Genomic DNA, 17723 nt, shown 5'->3' with positions numbered 1-17723 from the left:
GGTGCAAAGTGTTCAGGTGTGACCGCCCAAGGCTAAGGCAGGCAGCTGCTGCCTAAATACCGTCAGGCTGCGATCCTGTCCTGAGGAGGACTTAGGACCCGAAGAAGGAAGCAGTAAGTATGCACCATGGGCTCCGGGGAAGAAAGGCCCACCCTGCACGCAGGCACATGGAGTCTACTGGGATTCAGCACAGGGGGCCTGGGAAGCCCCTCTCAGCACCTACCAGCCTGAGTCCTGTCCCTGTTAAGAGCTGCCTCAGGACAGCTCACAGGACACTCGGTTGCCAGCCGCCCCTCTGAGTAGCCTGCTGCCTGAAGATGCCACCCAGGAACCAACCCAGACCCCCCAGGCCTACCTCCCAGAGTAACCACAGGTGTTTCCTTTCCTCATCAAACAAGGTGAGGCCCTGGGGTGCCCTGATGTTATCTCCTCGGGCTCCGGGGTGCTGGGACCCTGGCAGGACAGACCCTACCACTGTACAGGACTGGGGAGCATCTAGGGCTACGATGGCTCTTCCCTTACAGTCCTTGGCTGTGACACGTGCCCTCCCCCCGCCAGGTGCCTTGTGCTGGACCTCCGGCACGGCCTCTCAGGCAGCCCACCTGGCTGGCAGTTGCACGGCCAGATGAGGAGAGATGTTCCAGGCGAGGTTCACATTGTCCTTCCACTGCTTCTCGCTCAGGCTGATGTACTTGGACCTCCAGTTGGCCACGCTGCTCTCTCCAGCCTGGTCCAGCTCTAGCTCTGGGGCTGACAGTGGGTTGTACCACGTGATGAGACGCTCGATCTCAGTGGCCTGGTGAGGGACACAGACACAGATGTGCCTCTGCATGGCCGCGCCCCTCCCCCACCCCAGCGCTGCAGGCATGGCGCACGGGCCTCACCAGCAGGGACAGCAGCAGCGTCCGGCGCTTCATGTAGTACTTGTGCAGCTGGGAGCCCCGGTTGGTCTTCTTGGACATGCCTGGGGATGGGGGTGGGGAGGGCACAGAGTGTCCCTTGGAGCTGCTCTATGACCCTGAGGACCCAAGGGACCCGGCAGCAAAGCCCCACCGACCTGACTTCTTGGAGATGGTGGACATGCCGCTAGACAGCGGGTAGGTGTTGATCCAGCCCTGTGTAGCCTGCTGGCGCGAGCCAACCGCTATGTCCAGATTGCTCCGGGTGTCCTGGTTATCTGTGGGCAGACACAGCATTCTAAAAAGAGGTGTCTGGACCTTCACCACAGACAAAGCAGCTGTGGGGGAGCAGGTGGGGGAGACGGCCGGTGACGGCTTCCCTGGACGAACCAGGCGTCTGCAAAGTTCCTCATGAACCACTGCAGATGGAAGTTTTCTAAAGTGTGTTATGTTCCCCTGAGCCCAAAGCAAAGCAAATCGAGGAGCCGCCTTGATCAATTATGGCACTGACCTCCCAGTGTCCTCCTACATGGCGATGACTCGGGGACCCGTGGGGACAGATGGCAGGGCTGCCTGCCCTGCTCTGAGTGGAGCCAAGAGCTGCTTACAATCACTGTGCCTGCTTTTCCCTTTCGTGGCGGCCAGGCTGTCCATGTGGGTCTGCCTGCAGAGACACGCGCCTCCCCCAGCCTGGGCGCGTGACCAGCTACATGCTTCAGAGAAACAAGAGCAGGGCTTCCTCCTGTGGGGCGGCTGCTGGCTCCCACTTCAGCGCCTTTCCCTGACCCCGTCCACCCTCCATGCTCCAAGATGCAGCTCACATGTCACCTCTTCCAGAAAACTGCCCCTGGTCCCCAACTGCTGCAGGGCAAGTGCCTGGAATCAGGGGACGTTCCCACGACCCCCCATGTTGGAGTCACCTGCCGATAAGACTGGCCCCACCAGGTGACAATGGACCGTGCCCTATCCCTCCCAGCACATAGGCTGTAGTCCAATACAGACTGTCGGGCATGCAGGGGGCCCCTGAGAACGGCCCCGCGCTGGGAAGTTACACCAGGGGGTGTCTGCCTGTCTGCTTGGAGACCCTGCCCTCCTTCCTGCTCCCCAGCAGCGGCCAGAGAAGAGGTGACCGGGCAGGCATGGGCCTCTGGTGACCATGCAGCACAGCTGAGGCTGGGGCTCACCTGGGGGAACGAGCTGGCTGGCGGTCAGGTACTTCTTATCTGAGAACATGGCGGTCCAGAACTTAATCATTATGCTTATGTCCTCACGCAGCCTCTTCTCTCCCTGCGTAGGGAACTTTGGGGGACAACTGCAAACAGCCAGGGACGAGGGTGAGTGCCAGGGTGTAGGAGTCAGGAAGCGCGGCAAGGTGGGGCGCGCAGCCTCCTAATGAGAAGTCGGGCCACTAAGCCGGGGGTCGGCACCCAGCAGGCCGAGTGACCCAGGCCTGGGGGCTGGGGGTGGGGTGGGGGCAGCACCTGAAGTAGTCGAAGGCAGTGGAGTAGATCTTCTCGCGGAGCACGTTGCGGATGGTCGCATTGGGAAGCACGTCCGCGTGCAGGAGGGTCAGGCCGAGGGTCAGCAGCCTGCAAGAGGGCCCCGATCAGCGAGTGGCGCCTCCTGCAAACCTCTCCCTGAGCTCGGGGCCCACCTGCAGGCGGCAGAGCCCTCCCGCCAGGGCTGTGGATCGGGCAGGTGGTCACCTGTCTCGGATTACTGTACCCTGATGCCTTACGAAAGGATTTTTAAACCTTCACTTTTGTTGGGGGGAAAACAACGTGTGTGTGACTCTGCCCCTTGGCCAGAAGCTTTGGTCCCACAAACTGCAAACCACTCCCTGAGGTACCATCACCTACGGGGACTACGAAGGTAGAACTCAGGTTCTAAGAACAATTTGCTTGGATTCTGCAAGATCAGGGCTGCCCTGCAGGCATCTGCAGACGCGCTGGTCAGGAATGGGCAGCCCTCCTGCTCGTCTCCATGGCCACTTCCCATGGCTGGGACGGTCCAGCATGGATCCTCTCCTACTAACCCATTCTCATTGCAATTTGTAAAAGTATAGGTCCACAACAGACTGAAAATTAGGGAAAAAGAAAACTAGCCCTTGGGTACTGGTTTGAGAAGCACGGCCCGAGGGCGTGCCCAGTGGGCTTCAGGAACATGAGTCAAGAGCTCAGGGAGGGGAACAGGTAGAGGGAGTGGTGCCCACCTGCAGGGGCCCCTCACCCTCCTTCCATCTGACCCCCCAGGTATCTGCAGGCCCAGTCAAGAGCCCTCCCCATGCCAGGCCAGGCCCTCCTGCTGTGTACACAGCGCCCCTGACCACCGCACCTGGTTTGAGGCCCACTGGGCCACATGCTGCCTATTGGGGTGTGTGCCCTCCCCCGGTGTTGCTGGTTTTGCACAGGGCTTGGTGTGCAATTGGCACAATCGGCCTCAGAGGGTAATGGGCCTGAGCTGTCACACCAGGCTCTGCCACACAGCTGGCCGTTTTTCCCTCTCCAGTGTGTCACCAGAATCCTTTTGCTGCTGCTCACCCCCAGTGTTTGGCTGGCCGGGTCCCCACATGAAGCACCTCCTGCACACTTCCCTGCTGTGGACAGCATGCTGCCCCATGTCCTCAGCCCCGAGAGGGCATGGTGGCCTCGGCCATCATGTGCGGATGCCTTTCCCAGGGGCCCTGCATGTACTGGGGACTTGGTCAGTTTCTGGTGAACAAGTGACCAACCACAGGAAACCCAGGGGAGCAGGCCCTGAGGTGAGCTCTTACTTGAAGCGGGGCCCGATGGCCGCCACATGCCGGTTCATGCTCCCCGCAGTGCCCCCAATGCTCAGAGACATGGACCGCTGCAGTAGGCTGGAGAAGATCTCCACCTGGTCAGAGCTGCAGTACTTGGCAATCTCGAACCGCTGCACCAGGAACTGGACGGAAAGGGATACGCTGCTGGTGGGGCCATGTTGCTGGCAGGGCCAGGTGGCCGCCCACCCTCGAGCCACCACTGCCTGCCAAGGAGGGGCTCAGGCCCACAGGAGGCAGGTGGGGTCTGCGGGGCAAAGGGACAAGACCAGCGGGGCGTGGGGAGCGAGATGGGCCAGCTACCCCCGAGGTGGGGCAGTCTTCAACCTGGAGTCCCGACCCCGGGGAAGAGTGGGTGGAGCACAGGGGAGACGGGGGCACGTACATCGATCCAGATGCAGTGAGGGGTCACCTCGGGGGCACAGGGTTTGGGCTGACTGGCTTCCGACGCAGCCAAGGGGTCTGCTTCCTTTATCTCCGCAGAAAACAGGCCGAACTTCTGCTCCACTGTCATCTGCCAGGCCCCCGCCATCTCCCGCATGAACTGCAAGAATGCAGGTGTTAGCCCCTCCGTGGGGCGCAGAAAAAGGCTTGCTGGTTTTTTGGGGTTTTTTTTGCGGTACGTGGGCCTCTCACTGTTGTGGCCTCTCCCGTTGCAGAGCACAGGCTCCGGACGCGCAGGCTCAGCGGCCATGGCTCACGGGCCCAGCCTCCTCCCGGACCGGGTCACGAACCCGTGTCCCCTGCATCGGCAGGCGGACTCTCTACCACTGCGCCACCAGGGAAGCCCCCTGTTTTGTTTTTTTAATCATAAAAGGAATATATGCTCACTGAACAAAATTTAGAAAACCGAGGAAGGTATGAAAAAAAAAAATCACTAAGATCTCCCCATGATCCCACTTTCCAGCCTTTTTTCACCAGAAGCCCCTCCTGGACCATAGCCAGGAGGTGTCCTGCTTTGTGGTGCAGCCCACCTGTGACAGCACTGCCTGGAAACCACGCAGGGGAGGCCGCCTGCTCAGGGCCTCTGGGCTGGCAGTGGCAGGGGCATGGCGGGCTCCAGAACCCAGTTCCTCCTCTCCACCCCCATGGACCCCACACGACACCTTTATGCCGCTAACCAGGCTCAGGGAAGAACTGTGGGGGCCGCGTGGAGCCTGTGACCCCACCAGCCTGGGTGAGGGGTTCGCAGGGGAGCAGCCTCTGTGGCCTGACAACAGCCAGCGGCTCCTTCCAGGACATCCAGAGCCCCTGCGGGGACACGGGGACCCCATCCCTCCTCCCATTCCATGGCTGCTCAGGGCGCCAGGCAGCCAGTCTCAGGTCCCCTCGCCCACTCGTTAGCAGGAGTGAGCAGTGGGAGTCGGGGCAGCCCTGAGGAAGAAGGCAGGGAGGTGATGCTCGCCTCTGCCCTCCTCCCTGCCTGCAGGCACAGAAGCCATCTGGAGGCCATGAGGTGAGGACAGAGTCCAGCGCAGACAGAAGCCCATCCACGACACAAGGATGGACTCCCGGCGGTCGCCCCTGCAGCCAAACGTGTTGCAGGGTGGAGGGTAAGGGAGCAGCCCACCAGGTTGCCTGCCCACCATTTGTACCCCCGTCCTGGTCGCCACCTTGGCCAGGGCCTGCCTTCCAGGCTCGGGGCATGAGTGTGAACAAACACAACTCAGGTCCAGGCTGAGTAGAAGCAGCCTACAGACTGCACGGCACTCTCCGCTGGGGGCAAACAGCCGTGAAGGGAAGCGGGGACGGCGTGGCGGCATTTCAGGCAGGGCGGCTGGGGAGACCCCAGGTGGAGGACACAGCTCAGACCAGCCCTGGAGAAAACCTGTTTGAGGACAGCGCTGCCGGGGAGGGAGTGGCACCCGCAGTCTAAAGCAGGAGCCCACCGGGGCCGGGACAGCAGGGATTGCAGGGTGCCTGTGGCGGCAACAGGGGGCAGAGGGGCCTTGCTGGTCAGACACCGTCCACCTCTGCTCTGCGTGAGCACAAGCAGCATGGACAGGTCTGGGCGTGGGAGGGTCCTGATCTGATCCATTTTCCTGGTTCCTCTGTGTAGAGAAGGTGGAGGGGTCTGGGGGGAAAGCAGGGGCTGGATTGTCTCCAAGTGCAGGGGAGAGACAGGGGCTGGGCCGGGCTGCTGGGAGGTGGTCAGATTCTGAAGATGCTTTAAAGATAAAAGGTAGACCTGACAGGATTCACTAAGGCTCGCCGTGGAGTGTCGGGGGGCAGAGAGGGCCATGAGGATTTTGTCTGGGCGTTTACAGACTGCCGGACGGTGGGGGCCAGTCTGGGCCTGTGCTCTTGTTACGGGTTACAGAACCATGGGACCAGAATTCTTTCCTGTCTCAGTGGAACGAAGGCCCAGACCCTTGTGCTATATGAGACCAATAAGATTGCTTGGGCTTTATCTCCCCACGAATGCAAAAGACTCCAGCAGCACCCGCCTCTGAGTTGGGGCTACGAATGATTTTTGTTTCCTTCTTTGTGCTCATACCTTCCAACTGCTCCATAACCAGCAAACATTGGCAGATAATAGAAAAAATGAAAAACCAGGGTGCAATGATACTAAAGACATAGAAATATAGGGGAACGGCCCCCACTTCGGGGTGTGGAGCATAGCTGGGCCTGGACAGCAGATCGTTGCAGAGGCCAGGAGCAGGGAGACAGACAGCCTTCAGCCCTGAGCCAACAGCAAGAGCTTGGTGACACCAAACCCACACATAGCTGTCGGGCTGTTGAGGAGGGCAGGTGAAGAGCTGCCAAGAGCTGCTTTCCAGAGAGAGATCACATTTCCCTGGGAAGGATGAGCCCAACAGCCTGGGGCCAGCACTAGGTCTGGCACAAGTGGTGGACGGACCTGCCAAGGCCGAAACCTCAAGCCAGCCAAGCTACTGATGATGGCAGAGGCAGGGGACAGACTGGAGTCTGACAGACCCCAAATGACGTAGCAATTTGCTTGGCATAAAAACCCCTCCTTGGGGACTTCCCTGGTGGCTCAGTGGTTAAGAATCTACCTGCCAATGCAGGGGACACAGGTCTGATCCCTGGTCTGGGAACATCCCACATACTGCAGAGCAACTAAGCCTGTGTGCCACAACTACTGAGCCTGTGCTTTAGAGCCTGTGAGCCACAACTACTGAGCCTGCATGCCACAACTACTGAAGCCCGCGTGCCTAGAGCCTATGCTCCACAACAAGAAAAGCCACTGCAATGAGAAGCCCGCGCACTTCAACGAAGAGTAGCCCCTGCTCACCGCAACTAGAGAGAAAAAAAAAAAAAGGAAGATGTGAAGGTGTGATGTAAAGCAGGAAGAACCCACCCTTCTTGCCAAGATGAGCCCCTCGGGGGTGCGGCCTTCACTTCAGCCACCAGGCACAAGGAGAAGATAAAGCAGCAGGGCCCCTCAGTCTCCACTGTTTTTCTAAACACAGTTGCAGGTCCACAGTCACAAACTTGAACACAGATGACCCTGATGCTAGAACTAACCGACCAGATAAGGATTTTCAAATAATTATCATAAATATGTTTAGAGATTTACCAGAAAAGATAGAAAGAATAGGTGAAGATACAGAAATTCTCGGGAAAAAAATACAAAGTATAAAAAAGAAATACAAAGTATAAAAAAGAAACTGAAATACTAGATCTGAGGATTATGATATCTGAAATAAAATACATTAAAAATGGTTTAACGGGTTTCCCTGCTGGCACAGTGGTTGAGAGTCCGCCTGCCGATGCAGGGGACGCGGGTTCGTGCCCTGGTCCGGGAAGATCCCACATGCCGCAAAGCGGCTGGGCCCGTGAGCCATGGCCGCTGAGCCTGCGCGTCCGGAGCCTGTGCTCTGCAACGGGAGAGGCCACAACAGTGAGAGGCCCACATACCGCAAAAAAAAAAAAAAAAAAAAAAAAAGGTTTAACAACAGAATGAATAAGGCAGGAGGAAGTACTAGGGAACTGGAAGGAGGCCAATGAAAATGGACCAAAGCGAGAGAAAGAATGAAAACAACCCAAGAGAATGCTGACGACCCTCGGACACTGCCATCGTCACAACATCTGCACCACAGGCATCCCTGGAACCCAAGTGAGAAGGGGCGAACCAGGTAAAAAATATATTTAATGAAATACTGGCCTGAAACTTTCCAAGTCTGATGAAAAACCTGACATCTCTAGATTTAGGAAGTTCAAGGAATCCCAACATAAAATACACAGAAAACCACACCCAAGCACAACAAAATCAAACTATTAAAAATCAAAGATAAAAAAACCCTAAGAATAGCTAAAAGGAAAAACAAACAAACAATAGCACATACTGAGAAAGGATGATAATTTGTGGATTTCTCCCCAGGAACAATGCAAGCCAACAGATGATAGATGTGTGTAACATGCCAAAGGCAACTTAGGATCACAGACCCAGGAAGAACAGCCAAAGCACTAGATGAAGGTGAACTAGGCTGCAAGTTCACTCCCCCCACCTGCAGCCCAGGAAGCGCTGAGGAGAACTACAGACCCAGGCTTACACAGGTAAGTGAGGACGGGGAAACGGTCTGGATACACCCATAAGGCTTAGGAAAAAGAAAAGCATTTGACAACACAGACAGCACTGTTACAAGGCGTGTATCACACACAGCAGTGAACACAGATGAAGACAATACACGCACGGGTCCTGACGGAGCGGGACGTAGCTGTGACTGAAGAGCCCCTGCCCTGCAGTGACAACAGCTGCCGTGAGGTGGGCCAGGTCGGCTCATCCTCACAAAGACTCTGCGCAGACCCCTTGCCATCACCCTCGACACACAGGCAGGGACCTGCCCTGGAACCCTGAAGACAGCACAGCCAGCTAGGCGAGAGCCCAGACCCAACCGACTTCCCTCCTGAGGGGCAGGGGCCAGTGTCTCTGCTCCCCACACAACCGACTTGGCCCCTCCACAGACGCCCGCCACCGTGAGCTGGACACAAACTCCGTGAGGAGGTACGACTACGGCCGGCCACCTCCACGCCTGGAACACTCCAGTTCCATCCTTGGAAATTATCCAGCTGACCCTCAGGGGCAAAAAACACAGAACACTCCTTCTGACCACTTATCTCATTATCTTAAGAAACTCAGAAAAAACATGTCAAATCCCATTACTGTGAAAATTAATGGGATCTTTGAAAAATAAATCTGTTCTTAGGTGTTCATCCCATCAGCTGAAAGGGTGTGTAGACCCTCCCCGTGGGCCCCCTCCAGCAGGAGGGCTGCTGTCCCAGAGTCGGCAGGTAGGACGCGGGTCACTGTGGAGAAACACAAGTGTCTACTTGTGGAGAAATGGCTCCCCCTGCCGAGCTTTAGAAAAATAACAGCTTCAAGCACCACTGGGTCCTTTAACACACTCCCTCTGGTCCCAGTGACAGTCCTGTGGGCAGGCTTTAATATCACAGTCTTGCTTACATATGAGGCCCTGTAGGGTGAGGGGCTTTCCCGGGGTCTCCACGCTTGTCATCCAAGGGGCCAGGACTGTCTCTCCACCTCTCACCCCGCAGCCGCCTGCAGCCGGCGTCTTACCGGCACTTCCACTCCATTCTTGCCAGCCAGCAGCCACTCCCAGCAGGCCAGGGCCGTCTCCATGCCGTGCTCGTTGAACATCTGGAGGGGACCCCAGCACAGGTGATGGAGGAGCTGCGGGTCACAGTCTGGAACCAAATGCATGCTGTTCAGAGGCCCCGACAGGTCGACCCACAGCCTCCCTGGGTCAGCAGGACAATTGGCACCGGCCAGAACAGCGCTGGCCTTTTAATTACAGCCCCACCCACCCCAGTCCTGTGCGTGATGCCGCAGGGATCTCCCGGGGGAGCGCAGGCTCTCTGCGTGGCCAGGACTCGCTCCCTGGGACAGCAAGGTGGCCCGGGCCTGGGCGGTACCTTTGCTGCTGATGAGCATGGCTGTCAGCTTGAACATGGCCTCTGTGTAGTGCTGAGGGTCACCCGTGCCCAATGCTGCCTTCAGCTCCTGGACCATCATTTTGTTCAGGTCAGACGTCTGGCCTGTGGCGTCTGAGAAGCGGATCATCCCATACACCTGTGGAAGGTCAGCGGAGGCACATGTGGCCTGGTCACCCGGACCACGGGGCTTCGTTGCCCACGCGGAGTGACAGGCTCGTCTGGGTGCTGCCGCCACCGCGCATGGTGCCCCGGAACTCCTCCTCTAGAAACAAGTGCTGCTCCCACCATTCTGGACAGTCCCCGAGGGCGGGGACTCGGCCCTGATGTCTGAATCCAACACTGAGCTACAGCAGAGCTGCCTGCACGTGGGCTGAACAAGATCAGCCACGTGCTTCTTGAGTTGGACATTACTTTTTTTCCCAAGAAAGGTGTTGCTCTCTTATTCACAAGACTTGACTAGAGAGGAGCTCCCACTCCTTCCAAGAACCAAACCTTCCCCCCAAGACAGACCTCCCGCCCCCACCAGGAAGGAGAGGACGCTAGAGGGCCCCGACGCGGCGGGCGGCTACCTCGCCTGCGTAGCGGTTGCGCAGGTTGAGGGATGCCATGAAGTTGGAGTAGTCCTTCTTCACGCAGGCTGGCCGCTCCGTGAGCTGAGTCGCCTGCAGAGACGGGACAGTGACTGCACACCCTCGTGGCCAAAGCCCAGTGCAGTGAGGCTGTCATGCTCAGACCCGGGTTATTAAAATCTCCAGCAATAGCAAGTGAATAAAATGAAACACCTCTAAACACGCTCTGGGGTCTGCCAGGTCGCATGGAAAACAGAGTTTTAAACATTTTACTCTGAAACATCTCCGGAAGGAAGCTGGGACTACAGCTTTGCTCCATGACCAGCTACTTCATCCCCACTGGTGTGGCTGCCCACACTTGGAAGGGACCTCCGCTCACACGGCCCCCACTTCCCCTGCCTTGGCCTCGCCTCTCCAGTCTGCCCACCCCTCCAGGCCCCTCCTCCAGCTGGACCCGCCCAGTGTCTCCAGGGCCACCTCACACTGTCCCTTCAGCTCTGTTTCCTACACACCAGCACAGCCAGTCGTCATACACGGACACTACTGGAGACAACCAACCCTCAGATGCTGCGGTTTTGGGCAACTTTTTATTTTGGGGTGGTAGGGGTGGGGGGAAAGAAGGTCAGGGGAAAAGATATAAACAGTAAAACTGGACCACAAACAAAAAATACACGGTTTTCTCATAAAAATTTTAAGCTGGTTCATTTTTAAAAAGGTGACCTGAGAGTGCATTACATTTTTTGAAGACAGTGGCCTGGAGCAGGCATGTGTGGGAAACTGGCTCTGCCACTCACTGTCCCTGACCTCGGCCTGCTCCCCAGGAAGTGGGGACACGGGGTTCTCTCGGCAGGCTGAGCACAGTCCTGAGGGACTGAGAGCTGCCAGACCCTCCCTTGCATCTCTCTGACCCCGCTCCTGTGCCCAAATCAGCCCCCAGCCCACTCCCCTCTGGGCGGAGAGGTCAGCCAGGCCACAGGCTGCACCTTCTGCAGGGCAGGGGCTCTAGGGCGGGGGTCTCCCAACAACCAGCGATCAAAACACAAGATAAAAAGGGTCCTTCCCTCCTGAGCAACAGGAAAGGGAAAAACCTAACCTAAATCTACTTTTCTGTGGAAAAATCCCGAAATCTTTTAGGCAACATCACCTTGGACCAGGACCGAGCCCTGCTGGCCTCTGCCCGCATCCTCAGCCTGCCTAAGGGGCGGCTCCCTTCCCACATGGGCGCCTGGCCTCCCCTGACCCCAGAGCGGGCAGCATAGAGGTGCACGTGGCCACCTGGGCTCCCACGGACCGCAGAGGCCCTGCACTGGGCCCCAGGGTTGGGAGACGCCAAATCGCACCACTGCCGGACAGGCCACTGCTGCCAACCACCAGCTTTGAGGCAAATCTCTGATCTGGTTCAGAGGGAACCCCTCAGCGCACGTGCTGCCCCTAAATGAACCTCGAGCAGAATGAGACGAAGCCAAGGACGTGGGGTGCAGCTCAGTCCAATGGATGGCCAGGCCAGCGTGACCATAAAACGTGCTGACCGTGTCCAGCAGGACACTTCGTCCGTCGTGGACCTGATCCTGATAAAGGATCAACCTTAGAGCTCCGTCAGAAACACGGTGAGCAGCTCCCCCGAGCCTGGGGTCTGCCACAGACACCGCAAACTCCCCATATGGGGGCAGGGCTCCCACGGCTGGAGACCCCGCTCCCCAGAGGCACACGTACCCCAAGGGTGGTGTTCTGCTTGTTGTAGCTGGCAAACTGAAGGATGCTCTCGGTGGCCATGGCCAGCCCCGTGTGCTGCGACAGCCCCGACACCCAGTTCTGGTGTTTGTTCAGGTATTCCTGAGACGGGGAAGCGCCGTGTTATTTTAAAGGTAAAAGCAAGCCTTGTGCAGCACGTGTGAGGTGGGGGAGGGAACCCTGGCTCTAAGGCTGGCTTCGCCCGCCCTGATCCACTGAAGAGATGGCTCCGCTCGGGCTGCCACTCCCTTGGGACCACAGCCAGAGCCAGAGCCAGCCACTGTTCCTGCTGGCCTGCCGGGCTCCTGGCCATGCCACTCTCGCCCAGCCTGCATGCACCCCTAGTCCTGCCTACCATAAGCGGTCGGCTCCCCTGGGCCTGCCCCCCAGTCCCACCGCACCTGCCCTCCTGGCCCCTGACCAGCATGCTCACCCCACAGGGTGTCCCATTACCCTGGGCCTGGACCAGTGTTCCTGGTCTGCTAGTTCACACCAGTGCTGTCGGTATTTCCAGCACGCTGTCTGGCTACAGCTCTCTGCAAGGCTGGAAGGAACTCCCCAGGATGCTTTTTGATGATTTCAAGAAAGTACCTGTAGGTGAGACTTGGTGACTGTGGGCGCCCACTTCATGGCCTCCTGCAGGATCATCGCACAGCGCGCAGCGAAGTCCTTGACGATGCTCTGGAAGAGGGTGCGCCGGGCTGTCAGAGCTTAGTGAACACAGGGCTGGACCATGTCCCCCAGAGCCTTGTGTTGAAGTTCGAACCCCCGGCCCACCTCTCGTGCTTCGCAGGTGTCGGGAACGGTAATGCGATAGGGGGCGTCCGGAATGTCGTAGTAAGGCTGGTCCTTGTGAATATCCTGAAAGAACACAGGTCCCTCTTCCAAAGCAGGTCCCTGCGCAGCACCTCCCTCCCTTCCCCCACCCCTCCCATCTGTGATGGGAGCCCCCCAACCCCCCATTCACGGCTTGTGGCATGAGCTAGGCTCAGAAGGGTGGGCGGGGTACTCACGGCGTTCAGTGACAGCGACAGGGTTTGCAGGATGTCCAGCATGGTCTTCAGCACCGTCCCGCTCCAGAGCAAGTGGGGGAATCTGCACCCAGAGCCACCTCTCAGGGCCCAGAAGCCACCTGTCCAAGGAGCTGTGCTCCTTAAGGCCCCTCACCCCTCCTGCTGCCCAGCCCCGGCCCCCCCCCCGGCCCCATCATCTTGGTTATGCGCTGGCCAGACCACTCCCTGCTTCCCACAGGGATCCTCCCTGTTTTCAACCAAGGCCCCTGTACCCTCACGTGGAACATGGCAGGACAGGTAACCCTCGAACAATGGGGGGCTGGGGGTGCCGACCCTCCACACAATAGAAAATTTGCATGTAACTTATAGCTGGCCTGCCGTTTCCGCAGTTCCACAACTGTGGCTTGTGTAGCACTGCAGTGTTTACCACTGAAACCCCCCCGCTGCTCAAAGCAGGTGGCCCTGGGCCAAGGGAAGCAGGCTGCAGGCTCCGTGGCCTGGCTCAGACACGCCCTCCGGCCCTACCTGGATGGGCACATGGTGTCTGCTGCAGGCTCCGGGGATGCCTGCGGGAGCTGCAGGCAGGCCTGGCATGGCAGTGCACTGAGGCTGGCCCAGCCCACCATGAGGGCCCTCACCTGGGAGGACCTGTTCCACGAGCCTGCCGTGCCTCTCAATACAGCAAGGAAAGCCCAGGGTGGAACCAGCTCAGAGTGAGCTCCCCTCCTCCCGAGGGCCTGGGAGAAACTAATTCCACCAGGTCCTCTGGCCGGGCCCTGGGCGGGGAGACGGCACTTAGGATGGCTGTGAGCATCCCAGAGTGAGCCCAGAACTCTGCAGCAGGGAGGGTGGGATCCCGAGAACAGGGACACGACACCCGGTCAGGAGATGTGCTCTAAGTAGCACCGACCACTCTGAACAGGGGAGGGTTAGACCACTGACTCCTCACTTGCCAACATCCTGTGGGGGCTGCCCCGCTCTTTGAGAGCTGTGACTCTGAGTCCACTTTTCTCTGTACTGATGATGCAAGGTCGACCCTTCCCTGCATCCCAAATCTAGACGTGTGCACACAAACATCCACACACGTGCACACACGTGAACACACGCACAGCACCAGAAGGAAACCGAGCTCACTTGTCCACCAGCCCGGACAGGTACTTGTCGGCCACTCTCCGGATGCGCTTGTGGATGTGGTTGAAGTTCACCAGCAAGAACTGCGCATGGCGCTCCAGCTCCTCCTCGTTCTCCTTGGTCTTGGCCTGGATTCAGAAGAGACAGGTTGCAGGCCCCGCACGGCCCTGGCAGGCGTGCACTGGCGCTCCAACAAGGCTTACTTTATCTGCCATCATGTTCAGGAAGGCATCAAACACCTTGTCGGCAACGGCGATCACGCACTGCATCATCCCTGCAACAGGAGGGCAGGGCATCAGCAGAGGGGACCACCGTCTCATCTGTCGCTGATACAACACTGTCCCCCAAACTCTCAGCTTTACTTGCATTTCCCCCATGGCCCCCTTTCTGTCCCGGGACCCAGTCCAGGGCACCCCTTGGCATCCGCTCAGCACGGCTCTGAGCCCAGTAGTCTGTGCTGATTCCTTAGGCTTTCCAGTCTTTCTGTCCTCCCCACTTCTGAAGGGCACAGGCATCTTGTAGGGTGTCCCTCAATCAAGGTGTGTGTGATGATCGCTCATGCCTGGACCAAGCTCGTGGGATTTTAGATGAAATGCCCTCCTGGTCGCATCTTATGGGGGTAGGGTGAAGTCGGTGCCCCCGTCACTGGTGGGCTGGCCCTGAATGCTCCCTCTACCCTCAGATGCGAGTCCCCAGGTCCAGCCCTCACTCTGGGGCAGGGAGTGGGGGGCAGCGGCTCCCGAGAACCTGTACACGTCAAGCTGCGCAGAGCCCTCCACTTCTCCTGGAAACCATCTATCAGTGTGTTCTGCGGCAGCTGTCCCTCTGGTTCTTGTCGACATTTTCTATCTTCCGCATTCTTTCTCCTTTTAGCAACTGGAATTCCACCTGAAGGCGTGTCCCTCCCCGTGTTTTATTTATTCAACCATCTAGTCAGTAGGGACTCACGAATGCTCATCATTTGTGTGGCTGCTCCCTCTGGTTGGCTCCTGGGCCCTGCAACACACCTCCCCACCTTCTCCTTCTCTCTTTCTCCTCGTTTCGGCATGACCTTACTTTCTGGCCCTGCAAGGTGCCCTGGGCTCAGCCTATACTCTCCCTGCCCCAGCTCTCCCTAGAGTCACCATTCCTCCACGGAGCCCAGGTTCCTTCTACCGGAGAATAGTGTTCTGACACCAAGATCTGGGCACTGGGTGTGGTCAGTGCTGATGGGGTAGAGCAGAGTTTTAAAAACAACAGCGGAAGAACCACAGTGTTGGCGAGAGAACTGCGAGAAAACACCAACGTTTCCTCCACGACACACCTTGTGTAGCTAGGACGGTTGGTGGCCATCCCTCTGCTGCCAGCGGAGGGGGCTTCCGGGCCCCCCACTGTCCTTCCTCGTCAGCCCCACAGGAGTCAAACCAACCTCTGGACTGCTGTGCAGGGTCACATGGAGCAGCACCTCACAGTCCCTGAGGTGATTTCTCCAAGGACTGATTTTTCAACAGAAGAAAAAAATGGTACCCGAGACACCTGGGAATTAGTTCTCCATTAGCAAGAACAAGCTGCTCAAGTCGTCAGTGTGCTGATGGTGCTGGCGTGGGAAGGACTCCTCACTACTTTTTTTTTTTTTAATTTATTCATTTTTATTTATTTATTTGGTTGCGCCGGGTCTTAGTTGCAGCAGTTGGGCTCCTTAGTTGTGGCTCACAGGCTCCTTAGTTGCAGCAGGCAGGCCCCTTAGTTGCGCCATGCAAACTCTTAGTTGCGGCATGCATGCAGGATCTAGTTCCCTGACCAGGGGTCAAACCTGGGCCCCCTGCATCGAACCCCTCCCCCCTGGGAGCTCGGAGTCCTATCCACTGTGCCACCAGGGAAGTCCTAAGACTCCTCACCACTAACTGTATCAATGCCAAATTTATTAACCTTAGAATCATTACTCAGCATTCCTCAAAACATTTTCCCACACTGTTAATCAACCAGACCTTGTGGATCTAGCAAATCAAGGATGCTTGTAAAAAAAAAAAAAAAAAATCATCCATCCAAGGGCACTTGGAGAGTAAATTAGAAGAATGTGTAAAAAAGAGTAAATCCATTGAATAATCTGTTCAGACTGGGGAATATCTGCAGGTATGTGTCCGTTGACTCCAGGAAATTTCAGAAAGCATGATTCAAAAAAATGACTTTAAGAATAGTAAAACACTGTTCATTGAATCTGAAAAGCTAATTCTTTTTGCAATCAATCAATAAAAACAATATTTGTTTAAAAAGATTCTATAACATAACTTCATGAATAATTTCTTCCTAACATTTTAGGAACTAGTTTAGTTTCTTAAAAACTTTTATTCTGAGAATACTTGAAATGATTGCTAATACCATTTACTGAATAAATGCATTATTACATGAGATACATTAAAAAATTTGTGGATTGAGCATACTAAATTTCATCAAATATTTAAACACATTTATAAACTCCATCATATTCTTCTAAGCATTTAATTAAAGCACAGGTCTAATATTTCAGTCTCTTCAATTTTTAAATACCTTATAAATCAGCACATAGACCAACACAATGATGCTACAATTTATCGTGTCCTTATACTAAAACTGGTAAACAGTGCCAGTACTATGCATTTAATTTTTTTTCTTTGCTGCCTCAATTTTAATATCTCTTCATGTTTTAATTCCTATTCTTATCTTAGGTTCACCTCAGTAGGGTTTTGGTGATGGGCACATTTTGATACCCTAGAGAGGTTAATTCTGTTTCTGTCTCCCTGGGAGTATCGTCCTGTTGGAACTGGTCACGCCAAGGCCCTGTGAGCCCAGGGTCTGAGGACACTGCATTCTGGGACTTGTCAGTCCTCATGTTTCACACAGACTTTTGTATCCTGAAACTTTCCCGGAAAAGAAGGATGCAGTCTTAAATCAGATGTGGCCCACAGGTCCTGGCCTGCTGGAAACGTGTGGTAGCGAGTGGGGTCTCCTTGTGGGCAGCAGGCCTGCTGAGGTGTGGAGCCCCCATGGCAAGAAGAGGGATGCCCCCCAGCGAGCTCTCTGCTCTCCACTAACGAGTGCCTCTAACAGGCTGCTCGTGGGACGTCTCTGCCCATCACCTGTTGGGCGCCCTTCCTACCTGGTCACTCTGAGACAAGGTGTGACCTTACACATGTGCCCCGCCTCTCCCTGGACCATGCGGCTCTTTCTTGCTGCTCCCTCTTTCTTGATTGCATGAGAAAAACAACTACACGTCCCTACTTCACGAACACTTTAGCGGGAGAAACAAAATCATGATATCGTATATATAATCATACATAATATATATGTAATCTCCTAATGTATTTGGATATATACGTCCTAGTATATTTGCCTTTCTTTTAAGCAAGATAATAGAAATACTGTATCCATGCTCGAATTCTGATAATCTGTTAGTTGGGAGCCCCTGCAGCCTGATTTTCAGTCCTCTCAGCCTGCCTCAGACGCCTGAGAAGCACTACTGCTCCCTGGCCACAAGATGCCCCAGGTCCATCCAGACCGTCCAAGGAGCCCAGGGTCCCTCGGCAGAGGACGGTGTCTGGGACTGAAACCTGGGGGCTGGAGCACATCTGAGCATCAGTGCTTCTACTCTCGGGCCCCTGGCAGCAGAGGCAGAGCCAGAAAGATGTATATGTTTTAGAGTCAA

General features: G+C 56.3%; 1 protein-coding gene across 7 annotated transcripts in view; it reads right to left on the bottom strand.

Moving 5' to 3' along the window:
* Positions 1 to 17723, bottom strand: part of PI4KA (phosphatidylinositol 4-kinase alpha) — a 95200-nt gene that overhangs the window by 11338 nt on the left and 66139 nt on the right. For all 7 annotated transcript variants that reach the window (XR_009534670.1, XM_060120826.1, XM_060120823.1 and 4 more), the window contains 16 exons: positions 14266 to 14336; positions 14066 to 14190; positions 12932 to 13013; positions 12696 to 12779; positions 12510 to 12599; positions 11901 to 12020; positions 10188 to 10280; positions 9598 to 9754; positions 9242 to 9369; positions 4085 to 4243; positions 3673 to 3824; positions 2381 to 2488; positions 2084 to 2211; positions 1058 to 1177; positions 885 to 964; positions 603 to 796 (listed from right to left, as the gene is read on the bottom strand). Coding sequence is in view for 6 of the 7 variants with exons in the window: in XM_060120826.1 (XP_059976809.1) it covers positions 603 to 796; positions 885 to 964; positions 1058 to 1177; positions 2084 to 2211; positions 2381 to 2488; positions 3673 to 3824; positions 4085 to 4243; positions 9242 to 9369; positions 9598 to 9754; positions 10188 to 10280; positions 11901 to 12020; positions 12510 to 12599; positions 12696 to 12779; positions 12932 to 13013; positions 14066 to 14190; positions 14266 to 14336 (1891 nt within the window). In the remaining variant the exon portion in view is untranslated. The remainder of the gene's footprint in view (positions 1 to 602; positions 797 to 884; positions 965 to 1057; positions 1178 to 2083; positions 2212 to 2380; positions 2489 to 3672; positions 3825 to 4084; positions 4244 to 9241; positions 9370 to 9597; positions 9755 to 10187; positions 10281 to 11900; positions 12021 to 12509; positions 12600 to 12695; positions 12780 to 12931; positions 13014 to 14065; positions 14191 to 14265; positions 14337 to 17723) is intronic.

Source organism: Lagenorhynchus albirostris, chromosome 14 (genome assembly GCF_949774975.1).
Source record: "Lagenorhynchus albirostris chromosome 14, mLagAlb1.1, whole genome shotgun sequence".
NCBI lineage: Eukaryota > Metazoa > Chordata > Mammalia > Artiodactyla > Delphinidae > Lagenorhynchus > Lagenorhynchus albirostris.
This window is presented reverse-complemented; position numbering and strand designations above follow the sequence as displayed.